At 41.2% G+C, this 17,419-nt stretch overlaps 1 protein-coding gene across 1 annotated transcript in view; it reads left to right on the top strand.

Annotated features, from left to right (window-relative positions):
• SKIL (SKI like proto-oncogene) overlaps positions 1-17,419 on the top strand; it is a 72,925-nt gene that overhangs the window by 16,356 nt on the left and 39,150 nt on the right. Inside the window, exon 3 of the mRNA XM_040349333.1 lies at positions 17,280-17,374. Within this exon, the coding sequence (XP_040205267.1) occupies positions 17,280-17,374 (95 nt within the window). The remainder of the gene's footprint in view (positions 1-17,279; positions 17,375-17,419) is intronic.

Consider the following 17,419-nt stretch of genomic DNA (forward strand, 5'->3'; position numbering starts at 1 on the left):
GTTCACCCTAAAAATAACTTTTAACCTTAGATTGATGCTCATTTTGTCTAGGGGAATCGGCTAGTATTTTTAAAATCGAAGCTGTACTTACCGTTTTAGAGAGCGATCCTCTCCGCCGCTTCCGGGTATGGGTCTTCGGGACTGGGCGTTCCTATTTTGATTGACAGTCTTCCGACAGGCTTCCGACGGTCGCATCCATCGCGTCACGAGTAGCCGAAAGAAGCCGAACGTCGGTGCGGCGCTATTCTGCGCCTGCGCACCGACGTTCGGCTACTTTCGGAAAATCGTGATGCGATGGATGCGACCGTCAGAAGCCTGTCGGAAGACTGTCAATCAAAATAGGAACGCCCAGTCCCACAGCCCATACCCGGAAGCGGCGGAGAAGATCGCTCTCTAAAAAGGTAAGTATAGCTTTGATTTTAAAAAAAAATAGCCGATTCCCCTAGACAAAATGAGCAGGAATCTAAGGGTAAAAAGTTGTATGTCCGGGTGAACCCCCGCTTTAACTAATCTTGTTTTTTTGTGTATTATTCTCCTTTAAGGGGGAGTGGCAGGGGCGTGTCCTATGCCTACATAGTTTTGCTAATAGGTGTCCCTCATTCCCATCTCAAAAAAGTTGGGAGATTTGTAATAAGTCTTTGCTTTTGGGTTTAATACCGTTATAAACTGGGGCCACATTTCCATCATTGGAACCTGTGGTATTATATGAAATTATTGGATTTCTGCTGATACTGGGGAGAATCTGATAACTCTGCTGCGAAAAGCTGCCCCTTCTGCCACCTATTGGCCAAGTGTGCCCAGTAGTAAATCCGGCCCTGCCTAACTTGCAAAGAGATTTTTTTTTTCTACATTCTTTACAACGAAAGGGCAGTTAATTGGTAAAATGGCTACTTTACAGTAACTGATACAAGTACAAATTAAGTATTTTTTTTTAAAGCTGGGGCAATAAAATGGGAATATAAGTGAAATTATGATAGTGAGTTTTAGCTTTTATCTTAAAGCGGAACTAAACCCATCACTTTAACAATTTCCCAAAACAGTTGCATTTAAAGCATGCTGTGAATAACTGTCACATTTGCTTGTGTCAAATATCAAATGGCTGGTGTCATAACTGATCACATGTGAAGCACCATGGCAACTGCAGATCAAAGGCTAAGAAGGTAGTTTCATTGGCTGTAAAATATTAGAAGGGATCGGCTTCACTTTAGGAAAAGGGGAAAAAAAATCCAAAGTTTCCAAAGCACTACTCTTCATTTCTAGGCTACCGTGCCACTCCCACACGCTGGCAACTGATCCTGCCTAGAGTCATTCAATCAATTTCCTCTGGTCCCAAGCTGCCATCCTAGGCTCACCCCCTGGGGGTGCGTATTCACACAGCATGGGTTTACAAGAGTATTTCTAAGGGGACATCAAATCCAGTGACAACATTCATAAAGTGGTTGTAAACCCCTTTTTAGAACGTGTACCTATAGGTAAGCCTAGAATAAGGCTTACCTATAGGTACTGTACATATCTCCATATCTCCTAAACCTGCGGCTCCGGCCAATCACACAGCTGGAGTACTTTGCAAGGTTTGCAATTAAAAAAAGAGGAAGTCAGGGTTTACTCCCTTTACTTACCTGTGCCCGGGGGCCCCATGAGTTGTCAGTCTGCCCCTGCCTGTCCCATGGTCCAGCGATGTGGCTGCTCGAAGGCTTACACCTCTCCCCCTCCTCTCCTCTGCACCGTCCTAGCAACTGTGGGTGTGCCGTGCGCGAGTCACGCTGCGCTCTGCTATTGGGCAGCCAATCTTCTGGGACCTGTGTTATGTCTCAGAAGATCGCTGTCAGGGAGGGGCCGTCTAGGGTAAGAGGAGGAGTCTCCTAGGCAGGCCAGAAATGGAAGGGGGAAGTAGGACAAAAATAAGGTAAACACCCCCCCAAAAAAAAATGACATGCCAAATGTAGCATGTCAGGGGGCGAAGCAAAAGTTACACTTTTGGATGGATCTCCGTATAGCTAAAGCTACTTTGGCTGTATTTATCCTAGGGATCACAGGAGTGCAGTTCGTTCTACACTTTTGTGAACCATTTGCAGCCAACAGCACGTTGATGCCCGCTGTCGGCTGACGTCACAGAGCCGATCCAGGCCCTGAAAAGATCCCGATCGTATCCTCCCAGAAACCAGGACCGACGGCTGGCTCAGCCTCTCGGCGGTCTGCAGACAGCCTGTCAGTCCCCGGCTCTCTGCTCACAAAATGCTGAGAAATTAGCGATCAGCGGTCTTTGATCGTTCAGCTCTCAGTACAGATCCAGTGGTGGACAGATGCAGCAACGATTTATAGGAGAGTATAAATCTAAATCCCATACTTCTCTTTTTAAGGGCTTGTTCACACCAGCCTGCACAATTAATTAATTTTAACATGCAGGCTGCTGTATAAACTGCCTTGTGTTTTTACAACGCAGGCCACTTTTTTTTGTTTTTTTAAACTTTATTGGAATTTCATAAGGTGACATTTTATTAATTTCTATGCACTACAGCGGGAACGGAAGAAGACTTCACGCTAGTTCCATTTTTCCCACAACAATCTGCTCCTTTTTGGTGAAAATAGGGCACATAGAGATCAATTGTTTTCTATGTACTCTTGCAGAGACCCTACACTGAACAGGTTCAGGAAAACGCACGTAGTGTGAACGTGCCCTTTAGGAGAGGATTTCCTTTTCTTTGAAAGGACTTCCTGTTGTGTCTCTTTACCAATCGCCTACTCTATCTGAAATGTAAAAATAATCTTTGTGTCTAAATATTTTTGTGTCTTAGTGTTTTATTTTTTTATTTTTATCTACTACAGTATTGTAATTATTGTAAATATTCCTTTAGTAATCTGGAGGGATTTCTAGCAAGCAAAATATATTCATAATCTGTCACTCACTACAGGTAAGGAGTGCCATGTGAACTATTCTGTTTGCATTGTGATTGAAATATTAATTATATAGTCACAAGCAGTAGCCTTGCACAATCGCAGGGAAGTCTATACATTTGTGTATCAAAGGCACTGGTTGGATTTTTTCCCCCCTTTTTTAGCAGCGTTTACTAGAGGGGCGTTTATTGTTTTCATATTGCAGTGGGTAAAATTGAGCTAAATAAATACCCAGCAGGTATCTGGCACAGATAATCTTATATATAAATGTTGTAGTTAAAGTGTTCCCTTGGTTATTGTTACTTTGAATCGAGTAAATTTAGAAGAGATCCATCAAAAAACAAAAGGTTTGGTCAACTTGTATAATAAAGATGTATAGAAATTTCCTTTTTTATTTTTTCAAACTATAAAGACAAGACCAAAGAACAAGCTCATTGTTAATTGAAGAAAAAAAGAAATAAAAATTATTTGCTTTTAAATTTTAATTAGACGTAAAATAATTGTTCCTGAATTCTGATTGGTCTTTATGGACAGTGCCTTCATGTGAGAGATTTTGTATTGCCACATTCAGGTTCTCAGTAAAATATGTATACATATAACAAACAAATTGATCATGTTAAAAAGCAGTCTTGTCACTACCCACCCAAAGGTAAGGGCAGCATGTAAAAAAAGAATAATTGTGCATCTATTGGGCCACACATGAGTGCCACCCATTAGGAAGGGACATAGGCCTGCAGGAGGGAGTGTGACAAAGCTGTGGTATGTATGTCTGACCCCTGCACTTTTTGCATTAAGTACTCCTGGCCCGTGTGTGTGTGTTTGTGTGTTGCACCTCTGCATGCTTGCGTTACTCATTCCTTACCCCCGCAGACTGCGTGTTCTCCCCCCAACCTCTTGGACTTTGTGTGCTAAGTATTCCTAACTCCCTGAGTGAGGTGGTCTTGATTGTGCACTCTTGTATTGCACAGTCCTGACCTCTGCCCACAGTGTGTTATGTACTCTGGACCCCTGCATTCTGTGCATGACATACTCCTGACCCATGTACTCTGTGCATTACATACTCCTGCACTTTGTGTGTTAGGCCCATCTGACCCTTGTGCTCTGTGTGATAAAATATTCTGAACCCCTGCACTCCTCTGTATTTTACACACCTCGGACCACAGTGACCCCTGCACTCTCTGTGGTACCGACTCCTGACCCCTGCACTCTTTGTGGTACCGACTCCTGACCCCTGCACTCTTTGTTGTACCGACTCCGGACCCCTGCACTCTTTGTGGTACCGACTCCGGACCCCTGCACTCTGTGGTACCGACTGCTGACCCCTGCACTCTTTGTGGTACCTGCACTCTCTGGTGCCGACTCCTGACCCCTGCGAGCTGTACGTTAAGCACACTTGACTCCTGCACTCCTGATTTGCTGCATTTTAAGTCCATAAAAAAACGTTTACATCGGGTGGATGTAAACCCGATTCTTGAAATTTGAGCTGGGCACATATATCTGGAGTATTTTGTTATCTCTTTTCAATGAGCCAAGTCTTATTGCTCTCTTCTGAACGGTTCCTCTGTTATCAGCCTGAGAACTCCTGACATATTTTTAGATTTTTTTTTAGACAAAAGCAGCCTGAATCTTTTGTCAAAGGAGGTTGCTAAAATAGTTTAGCAGAGAGCAGCTCTTATTACCAAACAGCTCTGAGAGTCTCTGCCTATGATGAGAGGGGGTGTGTGCCTTTCCTCCAATCAGCAATGTTATCCATCTTGGCTGTATACCCAGACATTACACTCTGTGTTAATTAGGAAGAGAAAATCTCCTAACAGGATCTCAACTTTCTAAACAGTATATAAATGTGAAGACAGCAGATATACATATAAAACCTATATAGGAAGATTTGGTTAATCTCTATGTATCATCCGAGGCTGTTCACTTCACTGGGTGTATGGAGGGTTTACATCCACTTTAAATGGTTTATCTAAAGCCTCCTACTACGTCTACGACTGCAGCACAGCCTGTTCTGTTGCAAAACAGACTTGCTGGCCAGATCACCAGGTGACCATAAAAGAGAGAAAACAAATGCAGCCATCACATAAGAATTGGTAAGCTGTTTGCTGTTGGGTTAAATACCAGTTTGATACTACACGTTTCATCCTCCCAAGGTCATTCAGAAGCCCTTATCTCTGATTATACTTTGCCATTCAATCAAAGTAAAAGAAATGTTAAAATAGATTAAAAATCTTTAGATGAAACATCCTTTAATAAAACATAATGAGTTAGAGCAGCAATATAAAAGGTACAACATAATTCATAGAAGTGTAACGTTCAGATATTCTCTTATTAGATATCAAAAATATTAAAGCCGAGATCCTGGCTGCCAATAAAATGTGTCATTCCGTATTTACGATTCACAAATGGGGAACATTAATCCTAGCACAAAACACACCTGAACGTTTGTTCGATCATATCTGTGATTTCTAAAATTGATGGGGAGAGCAAGCTGTGGCGATTGTGTATATAAAGAGCCTTTGCCTGTGCACGCTTCCTTCACCCGGGGAAGATATTCCTCAAAGCCCGCAGAAACGATTGCAGATAGACACACATTATGCACTTCTAAAATAAAGCTTCTTCAGCTTATCCTAAGATGCTGAGCTAATGAATGTACCAAGAGCTGATTTTTTTAGGTGTGATCAGATGTGTAATGCTGCTACCGTGTACCTAGATTAAAGGTCTGCGCCCTGTAATGGCTGCTGCAATACTCTGTTTTCAAGCGTTCCAGCCCATTCTCTTATTCGTCTTTTAACTACAGGTGAGCTGCTGGTTTTGTTTCTTACCTGGCATTTCTAGTTCATTTGCCTGCAGCATGTAGGTGATTTATATTCCCATGCTAATTAATGAGCAGTGTTTGTTCATTATGTTGGGTCTATATTTAAAATTGTAGTTGACTTTTAATTGCTCATTTGCAGCAGAGGGTAGCTTTGAAAATAATTTTCGCACTTACCTGTCTGTGTGAAATCATGCTGTTAGTAAGGAGAGATCTTGCTGAATTCCCCTGCCTACGCTAGTACTTTTATGTTCTATTTAACAAGTTACTCTGCACAGAACTTCACATTCGGCTTAATTCACTAAGCTACAGCACATGGAGTATTTGCCTTAACAATTGTTATTGTTGCACACAATCGAATTTTCCAATTTTAATTGTGTGTTGACAGCCTGTTGGCCGAAAATCCGACCGCTTGTTTGCTCCATCGGACAATTGTCTGATTTTCCACGGACAAATGTTGGATGGCAGGCTTTAAAATTTTCCGTGGACAATGTTCTGTTGTCGAATTTTCCGATCGTGTGTACAAAAGTCCAAAGTACAAACATGCGTGCTCGGAAGCAATACTCCCCAAACACAACATTAGCAGAAGGTTCCCAAAGGGTGGTGCTAAAGAGCTGAAAAAACGCTAGTACGTCACTACGTTCATGTTTGTTGGCCGACAATTCTTTGCCGTTTGTATGGAAGATAAATTCCTGGCCAAAAAGTCAGACGCTTTGTCTGCGGGAAAATCCGATCTTGTGTATGAGGCTTAAGTGAATAGAATGTTCTTATTTGTGAGAGTATTTTTTGGGAAAATTTCTAATGTATCTGTTTTTGGGAAAACCCTTGTAGACGTTTTCATCATGTTTCAGGGCCACACTTATTATTAAGCATAATAGGCCAGATAGGTATTTATTTTCTTGTTTTCTTGTATATTTTTTTCAGCCACACATTATTTTCTATGTCATCTTACCCCAAAAACAAAAATTACATATATTGCAGTATACTAGTCCTGGGCTTGGTGGCTGTGTATTTTCTGTACTTTAAAGTGTAAGTAAACCCCCTCTATTGTTTTCAGCCAAGGAAGCTGCCATCTTTGCCTCCGTTTAATCTACAACTGCCATGGTGCTGCACAGGTGATCAGTTATGACACCAGCCATTGGATGGTTTGACAGTTTGGTTGAGAGCACAACCAATGGGAGTGTTACATTTCCGGAATGTGACAGAAATGAAACTGTTTCATAGATGGGTTTACTTCCGCTTTAAAATTGTTGTAAATCATCTCCTATACCCAGTGGAGTGAACAGCCTCAGATGATATACAGAGATGAAACAAATCTCCCTACATAAGTTTTACATGTACAGTTGTATTCAAAATTATTCAACCCCCACTGAAATTGATTGTTTTGGCCAGTTTGACATTGATTTTGATCATTCAGTCATCCTGCTTACAATTAAATCAAAGAGGCACGTGTAGGTCAGACAAATATAACATAACATTTATAATGAAATAACCACAAATGTCTTTTCTGTGCTCACATCATTATCAGTTTTATTCAACCCCCAAGTGACATTCAATCTGAGTACTTAGTACAACATCCTTTTACAGTTATAACAGCTTTTAAACGTGAAGCATAGCTTGACACAAATGTCTTGCAGCGATCTATGGGTATCTTCGCCCATTCATCATGGGCAAAAGCCTCCAGTTCAGTCACATTCTTAGGCTTGCGCACTGCAACTGCTTTCTTTAAGTCCCACCAGAGGTTCTCAATCGGATTTAAGTCTGGTGACTGCGATGGCCACTCCAAAATGTTCCAGCCTTTAATCTGCAACCATGCTCTAGTGGACTTGGAGGTATGCTTGGGATCATTGTCCTGTTGAAAGGTCCAACGTCACCCAAGCCTCAGGTTTGTGACGGACTGCATCACATTGTTATCCAATATCTCCTGGTACTGAAGAGAATTCATGGTACCTTGCACATGCTGAAGCTTCCCTGTACCTGCAGAAGCAAAACAGCCCCAAAGCATGATTGACCCCCGCCATGCTTCACAGTGGGCAAGGTGTTCTTTTCATCATAGGCCTTGTTCTTCCTCCTCCAAACATAGCGTTGATCCATGGGCCCAAACAGTTTCATCAGTCCACAGAACACAATCCCAAAACTTCTGTGGTTTGTCCACATGACTTTTGGCATACTGCAGTCGACTCTTCTTATTCTTTGGAGACAGCAAGGGGATGCGCCTGGAAGTTCTGGCATGGAGGCCTTCATTAAGCAGTGTGCGCCGTATTGTCTGAGCAGAAACTTCAGTACCCACATCTGACAAATCTTTTCTCAGTTCCTCAGCAGTCACACGGACTTTTCTCCACTCTACGCTTCAGGTAGCGCTCAGCAGTCAAAGTCAGCATCTTCTTTCTGCCACGACCAGGTAGCGTTTCAACAGTGCCCTTTGCCTTGAATTTGCGAATGATGCTTCCTATGGTGTCTCTTGGTATGTTGAACATCTTTGCAATCTTCTTATAGCCATTGCCCTTCCTGTGAAGAGTAATCACCTCTTCTCTTGTCTTCCTGGACCATTCTCTTGACTTCCCCATGTTTGTAACCACACCAGTAAATGTCTAGAAGGAGCTGAGTATCACAGTCATTTTAAAGCTGCCTGATTGGTGCTTATTATGCTTTATTGCTGCTCCCTGACATCCACAGGTGTTTTCAATACCTGATTGAAAACACTTCAATGAACCTCTGTTCTTCAGAGTGGTAGTCTTTAAGGGGTTGAATAATTGTGTAAATGAAGAATTCACAAAATAAACATTTACTACTGTATTACAAAACCAATTGATGTCATTTTAGTTGCATATGGTTCTTTAAGAAGTCCTTGTAGGATTTCATTCTGAATACAATTACAAATGTACACTAAATTCCCTAAAACCCTTTACAGCATTGGGGGGTTGAATAATTTTGAACACAACTGTATATCTGCTGTCTTTCCCTTTCTACATTCTTTAGAAAACGTATATCGTGTTACAAATCTTGTTTCCTCATTCGGCACTAGGTGTGTAATCTAGGCTTACGCTGTGTAAGAGCTGATTTGAGGAAAGACACCCCCCCCTTTCACATAGGAACGAAGGAACATGCAAAGCTGTACTGTGAATAGACAAGCTCTCTGCTTATCTACCTCTAAGCTCCCTACCCTACACACATTTTCTGCTGCTGTTCTCTTGTGTGTCAGAACTGACCCTGGAGCTTTGGAGAGAGATAAGTAAACACTACAGATATATGTGCTTAGGTCAAATTTTATGAATGGGGCTCACTACCACTTTAAGGTTGTTTTTGCTTTATTTTTACCTGGTAATTCTATAAATAACATACTTTCTATCCCTGGATGGTTGTGTCACTTGTCCACTGTTTCTCTGGAGGGAGCCATGGTTTCTTCCTAGGCTGCTCTCTTGATATAGTATTAAAGGCCACAGGTGTACACCCCAAACCCTAATTTGGTTTAGGCGGAGTATCATATTATTTAGTATGGTAGGGGGCTAATGGACCTGTATGAGGGATTTTTAAATATAGGAGACTCTACAGAGCAGTGTTGTAGGAGTTGAGGAGGAGACCAGTGTATGAGGAAAACCTGTTTGACCTGCTGAATTGAGTACTATATCCAAAAATTCTGGGACTGATATCCCTCCTGTGGGTAAAATCATTGAGTAGGTGGGACACTGTCTTATGGAATTATGTTGAAGAACAAGTAGACCTTATGGTGTTCTGTAGAAAAGACATTTCCATTTGCTGCTGGAAGCATTATTGGTTTGCCTTTTTGAGAAAAATGTCTGTTTCTGTTGTGCTGGTGATTCTTGACACACTGTATGCACGATTATTAGGCAAGTTGTTGTTTTGAGGATTCATTTCATAATTAAACCTCAAACCTGAATATTGAAGAAAGTAAAAGTGAGGTTTTGGCTTTCTTATGCGAAAATGTGGGAGCAATTTTTTGGGCAACTATTATTGTGCAGAATTATGCAACAAAAAAGGAAAAACTAACAAAAATGTTCCCATCTCACTTGTTTGTTTTTTTTCATCTGGCAGGCTCCGTGATTTGAAATGGCAGCAAATCCCCACCCCTTCCAGTGGCACCCTGATCGTGGTGCAATTTTGCAGCGATTGTTGCCCGACGAATCACTGTAAAATTACGCAAACAAAATTGCGGGACGCCTGTTGCCCAAAAGAAGTTCTTGTCCCTCTGGGGACAAGGGCCTCTTCCCGACAATCCTGGGTCGTGATTGTCAGGGGGGCTGCGGGCGGGCTTATTGAAATCTGGTATCGCGGCCTCCCAGCCTATGTGAATAAGTATAGGGTGCATTGTACCCCCTACCCATTCACCCCAAAAAAGTGTCAAAGAAATAAAACCAGCACTCAGGTTATTGACAAAGTCCTTTATTGAAGCAGCTCCAGCATCTTTTCTCCCTCCAGTGATGTCTTCTTCTGCCGGTTCTTTCTCCGATCGTCACCCGATGCTATCTCCCCCAATTGTGCGAGCTCCTCTCTTTGCAGGTTTTTTTATAGCCATGGGGGCGTGGCCACCCACTGACGTCATCCAGAGACCACGCTCCTTGTGACGTCACTGCCCCATTATGCCCCATGTTGAGGGCATGCGGTCTGGTATGGTCCGGGATTGACGCTCGCTCGTCCCAGAACGTGTTTTTTTTTTTTATTTATTTTTTTAATCTGAAGGGTTTGGTATGGTCTTGGCGGGGAGAGACATATATCATTGAAGTCGCAGCGCAAAGTCTGATCCACAGTCGTATCGTACCAGTGTGAACCCGGCCTTATTGTGAGGATAATAAACAAACAACTCAAAATTTACAAATACTGTAAATAATCCTGACATAAAAAAAAATCTATGACCTATATAGCCACCCTTCTTTTCAATAACAGTCATAAGCCTTCCATTCATGGAATCTGTCAGTTTCCTGATCTGTTGACAATCAACTTTTTGTGCAGCAGCAACCACAGCCTCCCAGACACTGTTCAGAGAGGTGTACTGTTTTCCTTCACCGTAAATCTCCCATTTAAGAAGGGCCCACAAGTTCTCCAAAAGGGTTTAGGTCAGACGAGGAAGAGGGCCATGTCATTATTCTTTCATCTTTAAAGCGGGGGTTCACCCTATCGACGGGAAAAAAACATTTTTTTTTTCTTTTACCTTAAAATCAGGCATTGTAGCGCGAGCTACAGTATGCCTGTCCCGAATTTTTTACCCCCGTACTCGCCTTGTAGTCGTCCATCGAAGATACCGGGGAATGGGCGTGCCTATGGAGACGGAGGATGATTGACGGCCGGCTCTGGCGCGTCACGCTTCTCCGGAAATAGCCGAAATAGGCTTGGTCTTCACGACGCGTGCGCATAGCCTGTGCGCAGGCGCCGTGAAGAGCCGAGACCTACTCCGGCTGTCTTCGGGGAGAGTGACGTGCCAGGGCCGGCCGTCAATCATCCTCCCTCTCCATAGGCACGCCCATTCCCCGCGGGAGCCGAAATCTACGATGGACGACTACAAGGTGAGTACGGGGTTAAAGAAATCGGGACAGGCATACTGTAGCTCGCGCTACAATGCCTGTCTCGATGGTAAAATGTGTCGGGGGGGGGGGTGAACTACCGCTTTAAGGCCTTTACTGGCTAGCCACATAGTGGAGTACTTTGATGCATGCGATTTAGCATTGTCTTGCATAAATATCATGGTCTTCTTGAAAGATGCAGAGTTTTTCCTGTACCACTGCTTGTGTGCTACATCCCTCTGAAAGACTTTTTTTTTTTTTTTTGGCCCATTTTGTCTGAGGAAAAGAAGCTGCCTAATAATTTTGCACACCTTGATATAGGGTGTTGATCTCCTTAGGCCCATATAAGTCTTGGATGGTGGATAATGGAATCTGATACCATTCTTCATGAAAGAATCCGGGTCACAATCCTGCGCAATGTCCTTTTTGTCTCTTTAAGTCAGTTGAGCATGACGACGACTTTTGCTTTTCAGATAGCTTATTCCGGGAAACTGTATATGCCTTTGTAACCTTTGATACCGTACCTCATGACACTGCAAATAAAATAATAACTTCAGTCACAGGGGCACCAGCTAAGCGGGCAGCAACAATTTGCTCTTTGAAACTTCTGTAAGCTTTGACATGACTCCATATTACTAGAAACACACATAGCGAATGATGAAAGTGCGGCTTCCCACCTGTTGGCTAGGTGTCTCTTCACACAGTGGAAGCAAAAGCATGTTGCAACAATTCTGCTTTCAACACGCAACATTTCGTCACTTTCACACCTGCAAACCCTGTAGTGTTTCCATATTTTTGTCCAACCCCTGTATGTTTGGTGCAAAGGAAACTGGTTGTTCAGTGTCTTCTGGTATGTTTCCTGGAGCTCGGAGGCTTCGAAAAAACCTGAGGGGGATATTGGGTCCATGTTTTGTTGTCGACCAGCATATGCACTGTACAGGTGTGCACAGCCCTGTCGGTAACCGTTCAGGACTGAACTTAAGTGAAAGAAGGTCTCCACTCAGGAGTCAAGGGAGAGCTAATACAGCTAATGATGCTGTATGTGGGCACAAGATTTTTAGTGTGTGTGTATGTGTATGTGTGTGTGTGTGTGTGTGTATATATATATATATATATGTGTGTGTGTGTGTGTGTGTGTGTGTGTGTGTATGTATATATGTGTATATGTATATATGTGTGTATATATATATATATATATATATATATATATATATATATATATATATATATATATATATATATATATATATATATATATATATATATATATATATATATATATATATATATATATAAATAAATTTCCACATGCCAAGTATCTCATGTGTGCATATGTATACTGTATATCTACGTTATTTCTCAACTTTACAAAAAGAGAAAGAAGAGTTTCCTAAATACAGGAATTATTCTGGCAAACTCTGTGCTATTGTCCCAAATCATTAGGCAAGGATATTCCAATCCTGACTATGCTATAGCAGTTGTACAGTATAGGGAGAGAATTGGTTTTGTGAGCATATGTTCCCTGTCGGTAGCTGAAAGCGTGTGATTCAGAGTCATAGAGCTGCAGCCCCCTTTCTCTCCTCCCATAGGACTGCTGTGCTCACTGAGGGCTGCGAAAGATCTAGAGGTGCCTGAAAAGGTCATTTTGACTTTGAAGCAATTTAACTAGTGTCACATTGTGTTACTTTAGTGACTTTTTCCTTTTAATATAAGCATATCTTTCTTCTGTTAAGAGCTGCACATTCTAAACATTGATGAGAAAAATGGGCACAATAAACCTCCATATGGTTCTTCAGCATTTACCTTCATCTGCAGCACAAAGTCACACTATGTAGATGATGTCTGATGCAGGCAATTTCCATAATTAGGTCATGTTGACCTAGAATGTAATACTAGTTTACATAAAACCATTTATTAAACATCGCTTGAAGGTGACCAGGCTTGATGAATATGGGAAAAGTGACTTCCAGGTAGGTTCATTATGGCCATCTGGGGTGGGAAGCCACTTAGATTTTGGGTCTAGGAGATGACATCCAGGGGTTTGCTGCTATGTATTGGGCCCAATGGCTGCCAAAAATTCCACATTTGAGGTAATGTTGTTCACTAGTAATCCACCTCCCTTGGTTTGAATGTGTGGCTGGTTATTCATAAGCTCACCATCTGTGTCCTGGGGTTGTAATCGCGCTGATACCATCACCCCAACCAGCGTCCATTGCAAAACTACTAAACATCTGCAGCTACAGGTCATGAAAGGTTTTTTTTTTGGGGGGGGGGGGGTTTGGTCTGGAGTGTTGCAAGGCTCGCTGTTCCAGCTTTGGAAGTAAAAATAAATTGCTTGGAGCCTTTGCAATAATGTGCTTGGTTTATTTCACATTGTGGCAGATTTATCTTGCAAAAGTGTTGTTTTCTGGCAATGTGTCCCCCTCATTGCTGCATCACTGTGCTTCCAACTTCGCCCAGTTTCTGGTTTTGGAGTCTTTGATTGTGGGATCCCTTTTTTCTTTGAAAAGAGTGACTGAACTGATGAAACAAATGGATGGCCTGTGTAAGGGACCCTACATGGCTGGCAGCATAGTATATCAAACAGCGATTTTCCAAATGGTTTAAAAAATGTGATGTGAGATACCTGTATAAATGTTGCATCTCTAACACATAGGGTTGCAGGGTTAATTGTCTGGAAAAGCTCTGGAGCATGATGCCAATGATTGAATATTTTATATTGATTTTGTTTCTATAATGTATGTTTTGATAGAGATTTTGTTGCCATTATTCCTTATCTCCTGTCATTCCTCAAAGTCTAGAGCAGGGATATGCAATAAGCGGACCTCCAGCTGTTGCAAAACTACAAGCCCCATCATGCCTCTGCCTATGGGACTCATGCTTGTGGCTGTCAGAGTCTTGCTAGCCTCATGGGACTTGTAGTTCTGTAACAGCTGGAGGTCCGCTAATTACATATCCCTGGTCTAGAGTATGATGTAGAGAGCGTTCCTATTTGCGCATATATTTAGGTTAATGAAAAAGTGGTCAGTAAGAATAATGTTTAAATGTCTATACGTGTCTCATATAAAATGTTTATGTGTGAGGCCTTCTAGACAAAGAACCCTGAATGGGGTCAACAAGTTTTTTTGAATGGAATTGGCATAATAGTCTTTCATTTTTGTAGATAACTAAATAATTAATTTGATTGGAGATTTAAAGCAGATTGAAAATCAGGGAAAAGGAATTGGGGGTCCTCTTTGTCTTGGAAACAGTATCCTGGAAACCAAATCTTCTTTTCTGATTTTTAATACTGGCATAGTAATGTTTTGTGTTTGGTAAATATGAAATATTGCATATGAATATTTTGTATTTTCGTGTCACTTCAGCATGTGGCATGCTATTTTTCTCACATGGATAACTAGGATGTTGGGAAAAAAAATTGTTTACAAAGTTCAGTAGATGAATATGAAAATTACACACAAAATTGTGAAAAAAAGTGAGCAGTGAATAATCGCCATCGCTTTTTACTGCTCTCTCTTGAAGTCCCATAATTTCTGAATCTAATGTCATGTATTAAATGTTTATGTGTAAAACAAATATTTTATATGATTAGGCTACATTCACATCTGAGATGCCAGACATATTTGCTGGCAGGCAGAGAAGCTTTGCCAAATGCACAAGCTGTGTGTGGTCAGTTGCAGCCACACGTACAGATTTGTGCATGTTGGATATCAATGGCTGCTCTCGCAGCTGTTTGCATGTACCTGCTTTTTGTTTGTGCCCAGGGTCAGCATTTCTGGCTGCACACAAACTGGACACAACTACTGGATCAGTTTGTATGCAGCCATAGCAGAGTGGTGCTGCATACAGATGTGGCTCTAGCCGCCTCAGTAAATGTAGCCTTATTGTTTCTCTTTGACTTTGGGATTCAGCCACATGGAGTGTGCATCGTTTTCCGAAAGTCAGCAGATTTCCACGATGAGAAGAAAGCACAAGCAGTGCACGAACAAGCAGGGAGCAGAGCATTTAAATCTAATAATACAAAAATATGGCTGCAACCACGAACATATAAACTTCAAACTATACATAGAAACTGTGTTTTTTTAATTAAAAGTTTTAATAAGGATGCTTACATTAAGATAAACTGTTTTTGTAAAAAAAATGAGACCAAGATACATAATTTCAGAACTTTTTCCACCTTTTTAATGTGACCTATAAACTGTACTACTCAGTTGAAAAACAAACTGAAATCTTTTAGGGATGGGCACACCTTCTTATAACTAGGGATGTAGAATTAAGAAATCACATTTAAGCTCATGTTAAATAGGAGTCAGTACACACCTGCCATCATTTTAAAGTGCCTCTGATTAACCCCAAATAAAGTTCAGCTGTTCTAGTAGGTCTTTCCTGACATTTTCTTGGTTGCATCCTACACCAAAAGCCATGGTGCGCAGAGCCCTTCCAAAGCATCAGAGGGATCTCATTGTTAAAAGGTGTCAGTTAGGAAAAGGGTACAAAATAATTTCCAAGGAATTAGATATGCCATGAAACACAGTGAAGACAGTCTTTATCAAGTGGAGAAAATATGGGACAACAGTGACATTACCAAGAACTGGACGTCCCTCCAAAATTTATGAAAAGACCAGAAGAAAACTGGTCAGGGAGGCTGCCAGGAGGCCTACAGCAACATTAAAGAAGCTGAAGGAATATCTGGCAAATACTGTCTGTGTGGTACATGTGACAACAAACCCATATTCTTCATACGTCTGGGCTATGGGGTTTCTTACCAGGAAAAACATTCAAGCCTGGCTAAATTTTGCAAAAACACATCTGAAGTCTCCCAAAAGCATGTGGGGAAAATGTGTTCTGGTCAGGTGAAACCAAGATTGAACTTTTTGGACATAATTCCAAAAGATATGTTTTGGTGCAAAAACAGTGCACATCACCAAAAGAACACCATACCCACCGTGAAGCATGGTGGTGGCAGCATCATGCTTGCACTTTGGAGCTGTTTTTCTGCAGCTGGAACAGGGGCTTTAGTCATGGTAGAGGCAATTATGAACAGTTCCAAATACCAGTCAATATTGGCACAAAACCTTCAGGCTTCTGCTAGAAAGCTGAACATGAAAAGGAACTTCATCTTTCAGCATGACAACGACCCAAAGCATACATCCAAAGGAATGGCCTCACCAGAAGAAGATACATTTTGGAATGGCCCAGCCAGAGCCTAGACTTGAATCCGATTTGAAAATCTGTGGGGTGAGATGAAGAATGAAGAATTGCTCTCGCAATCTGACAGATTTGGCTTATTTTTGCAAAGAAGAGTTTGCAAATATTGCCAAGTCAAGGTGAGCCATGCTGATGGACTCATACCCAAAAAGACTGAGTGCTGTAATAAAAATCAAAAGATGCTTTAACAAAGTATTTGTTTAAGGGCGTGCACACTTATGTAACCATATTACTTTAGTTTTTTAGTTTTACTTCCCTTCGCCTAAAAGATTTCAGTTTGTTGTTCAATTGAGTTGTACAGTTTATAGGTCACATTAAAGGTGGAAAAAGTTCTGAAATGATTTGTCTCTCTTTTTACATCACAGAAACCTAAACATTTTAAAAGGGGTGTGTAGACTTTTTATATCCACTGTGTGTGTGTATATGTGTGTGTGTATGTATATGTGTGTATGTGTGTGTGTGTGTGTATGTATGTGTATATATATATATATATATATATATATATATATATATATATATATATATATATATATATATATATATATATATAAATTCTCTTTACCTATTTTCTTTTGCCACTTCCTTTTTTTTAATTTGACACCTTTGTATCTGTGTAAACATATTCTTTTGACCAACCTATAAGCTTGCCTGTTTTTGAAATAATCTCCACATGTTTATTTTTTTGCGACTCAAAGTAAAACCACTGAATTATGTTGTGACTCGGTCCACACATAACTGCCAATGCCTCAGATTCAAGCCGTGTGTAGTAGTGTATGGCATCTCTTTGATTTCTTTCTTTCTTTCAATTCTTTGGAGATCATTCAGTTGTTTCATGTGTTCATTTTCAGACAGAACATATACAGGCCTTGGAGTTGCCGGCTTGGTACCCGTTAATCAAACAGGAAGACGATGGCACCAATCGACAACAAGTGCTGCATCCCAGGTATAGAAAAAATAATAAAGCTTAATATATTCTAAATGCAGAATG

This window comes from Rana temporaria, chromosome 4 (genome assembly GCF_905171775.1).
Source record: "Rana temporaria chromosome 4, aRanTem1.1, whole genome shotgun sequence".
Taxonomy (NCBI): Eukaryota; Metazoa; Chordata; class Amphibia; order Anura; family Ranidae; genus Rana; species Rana temporaria.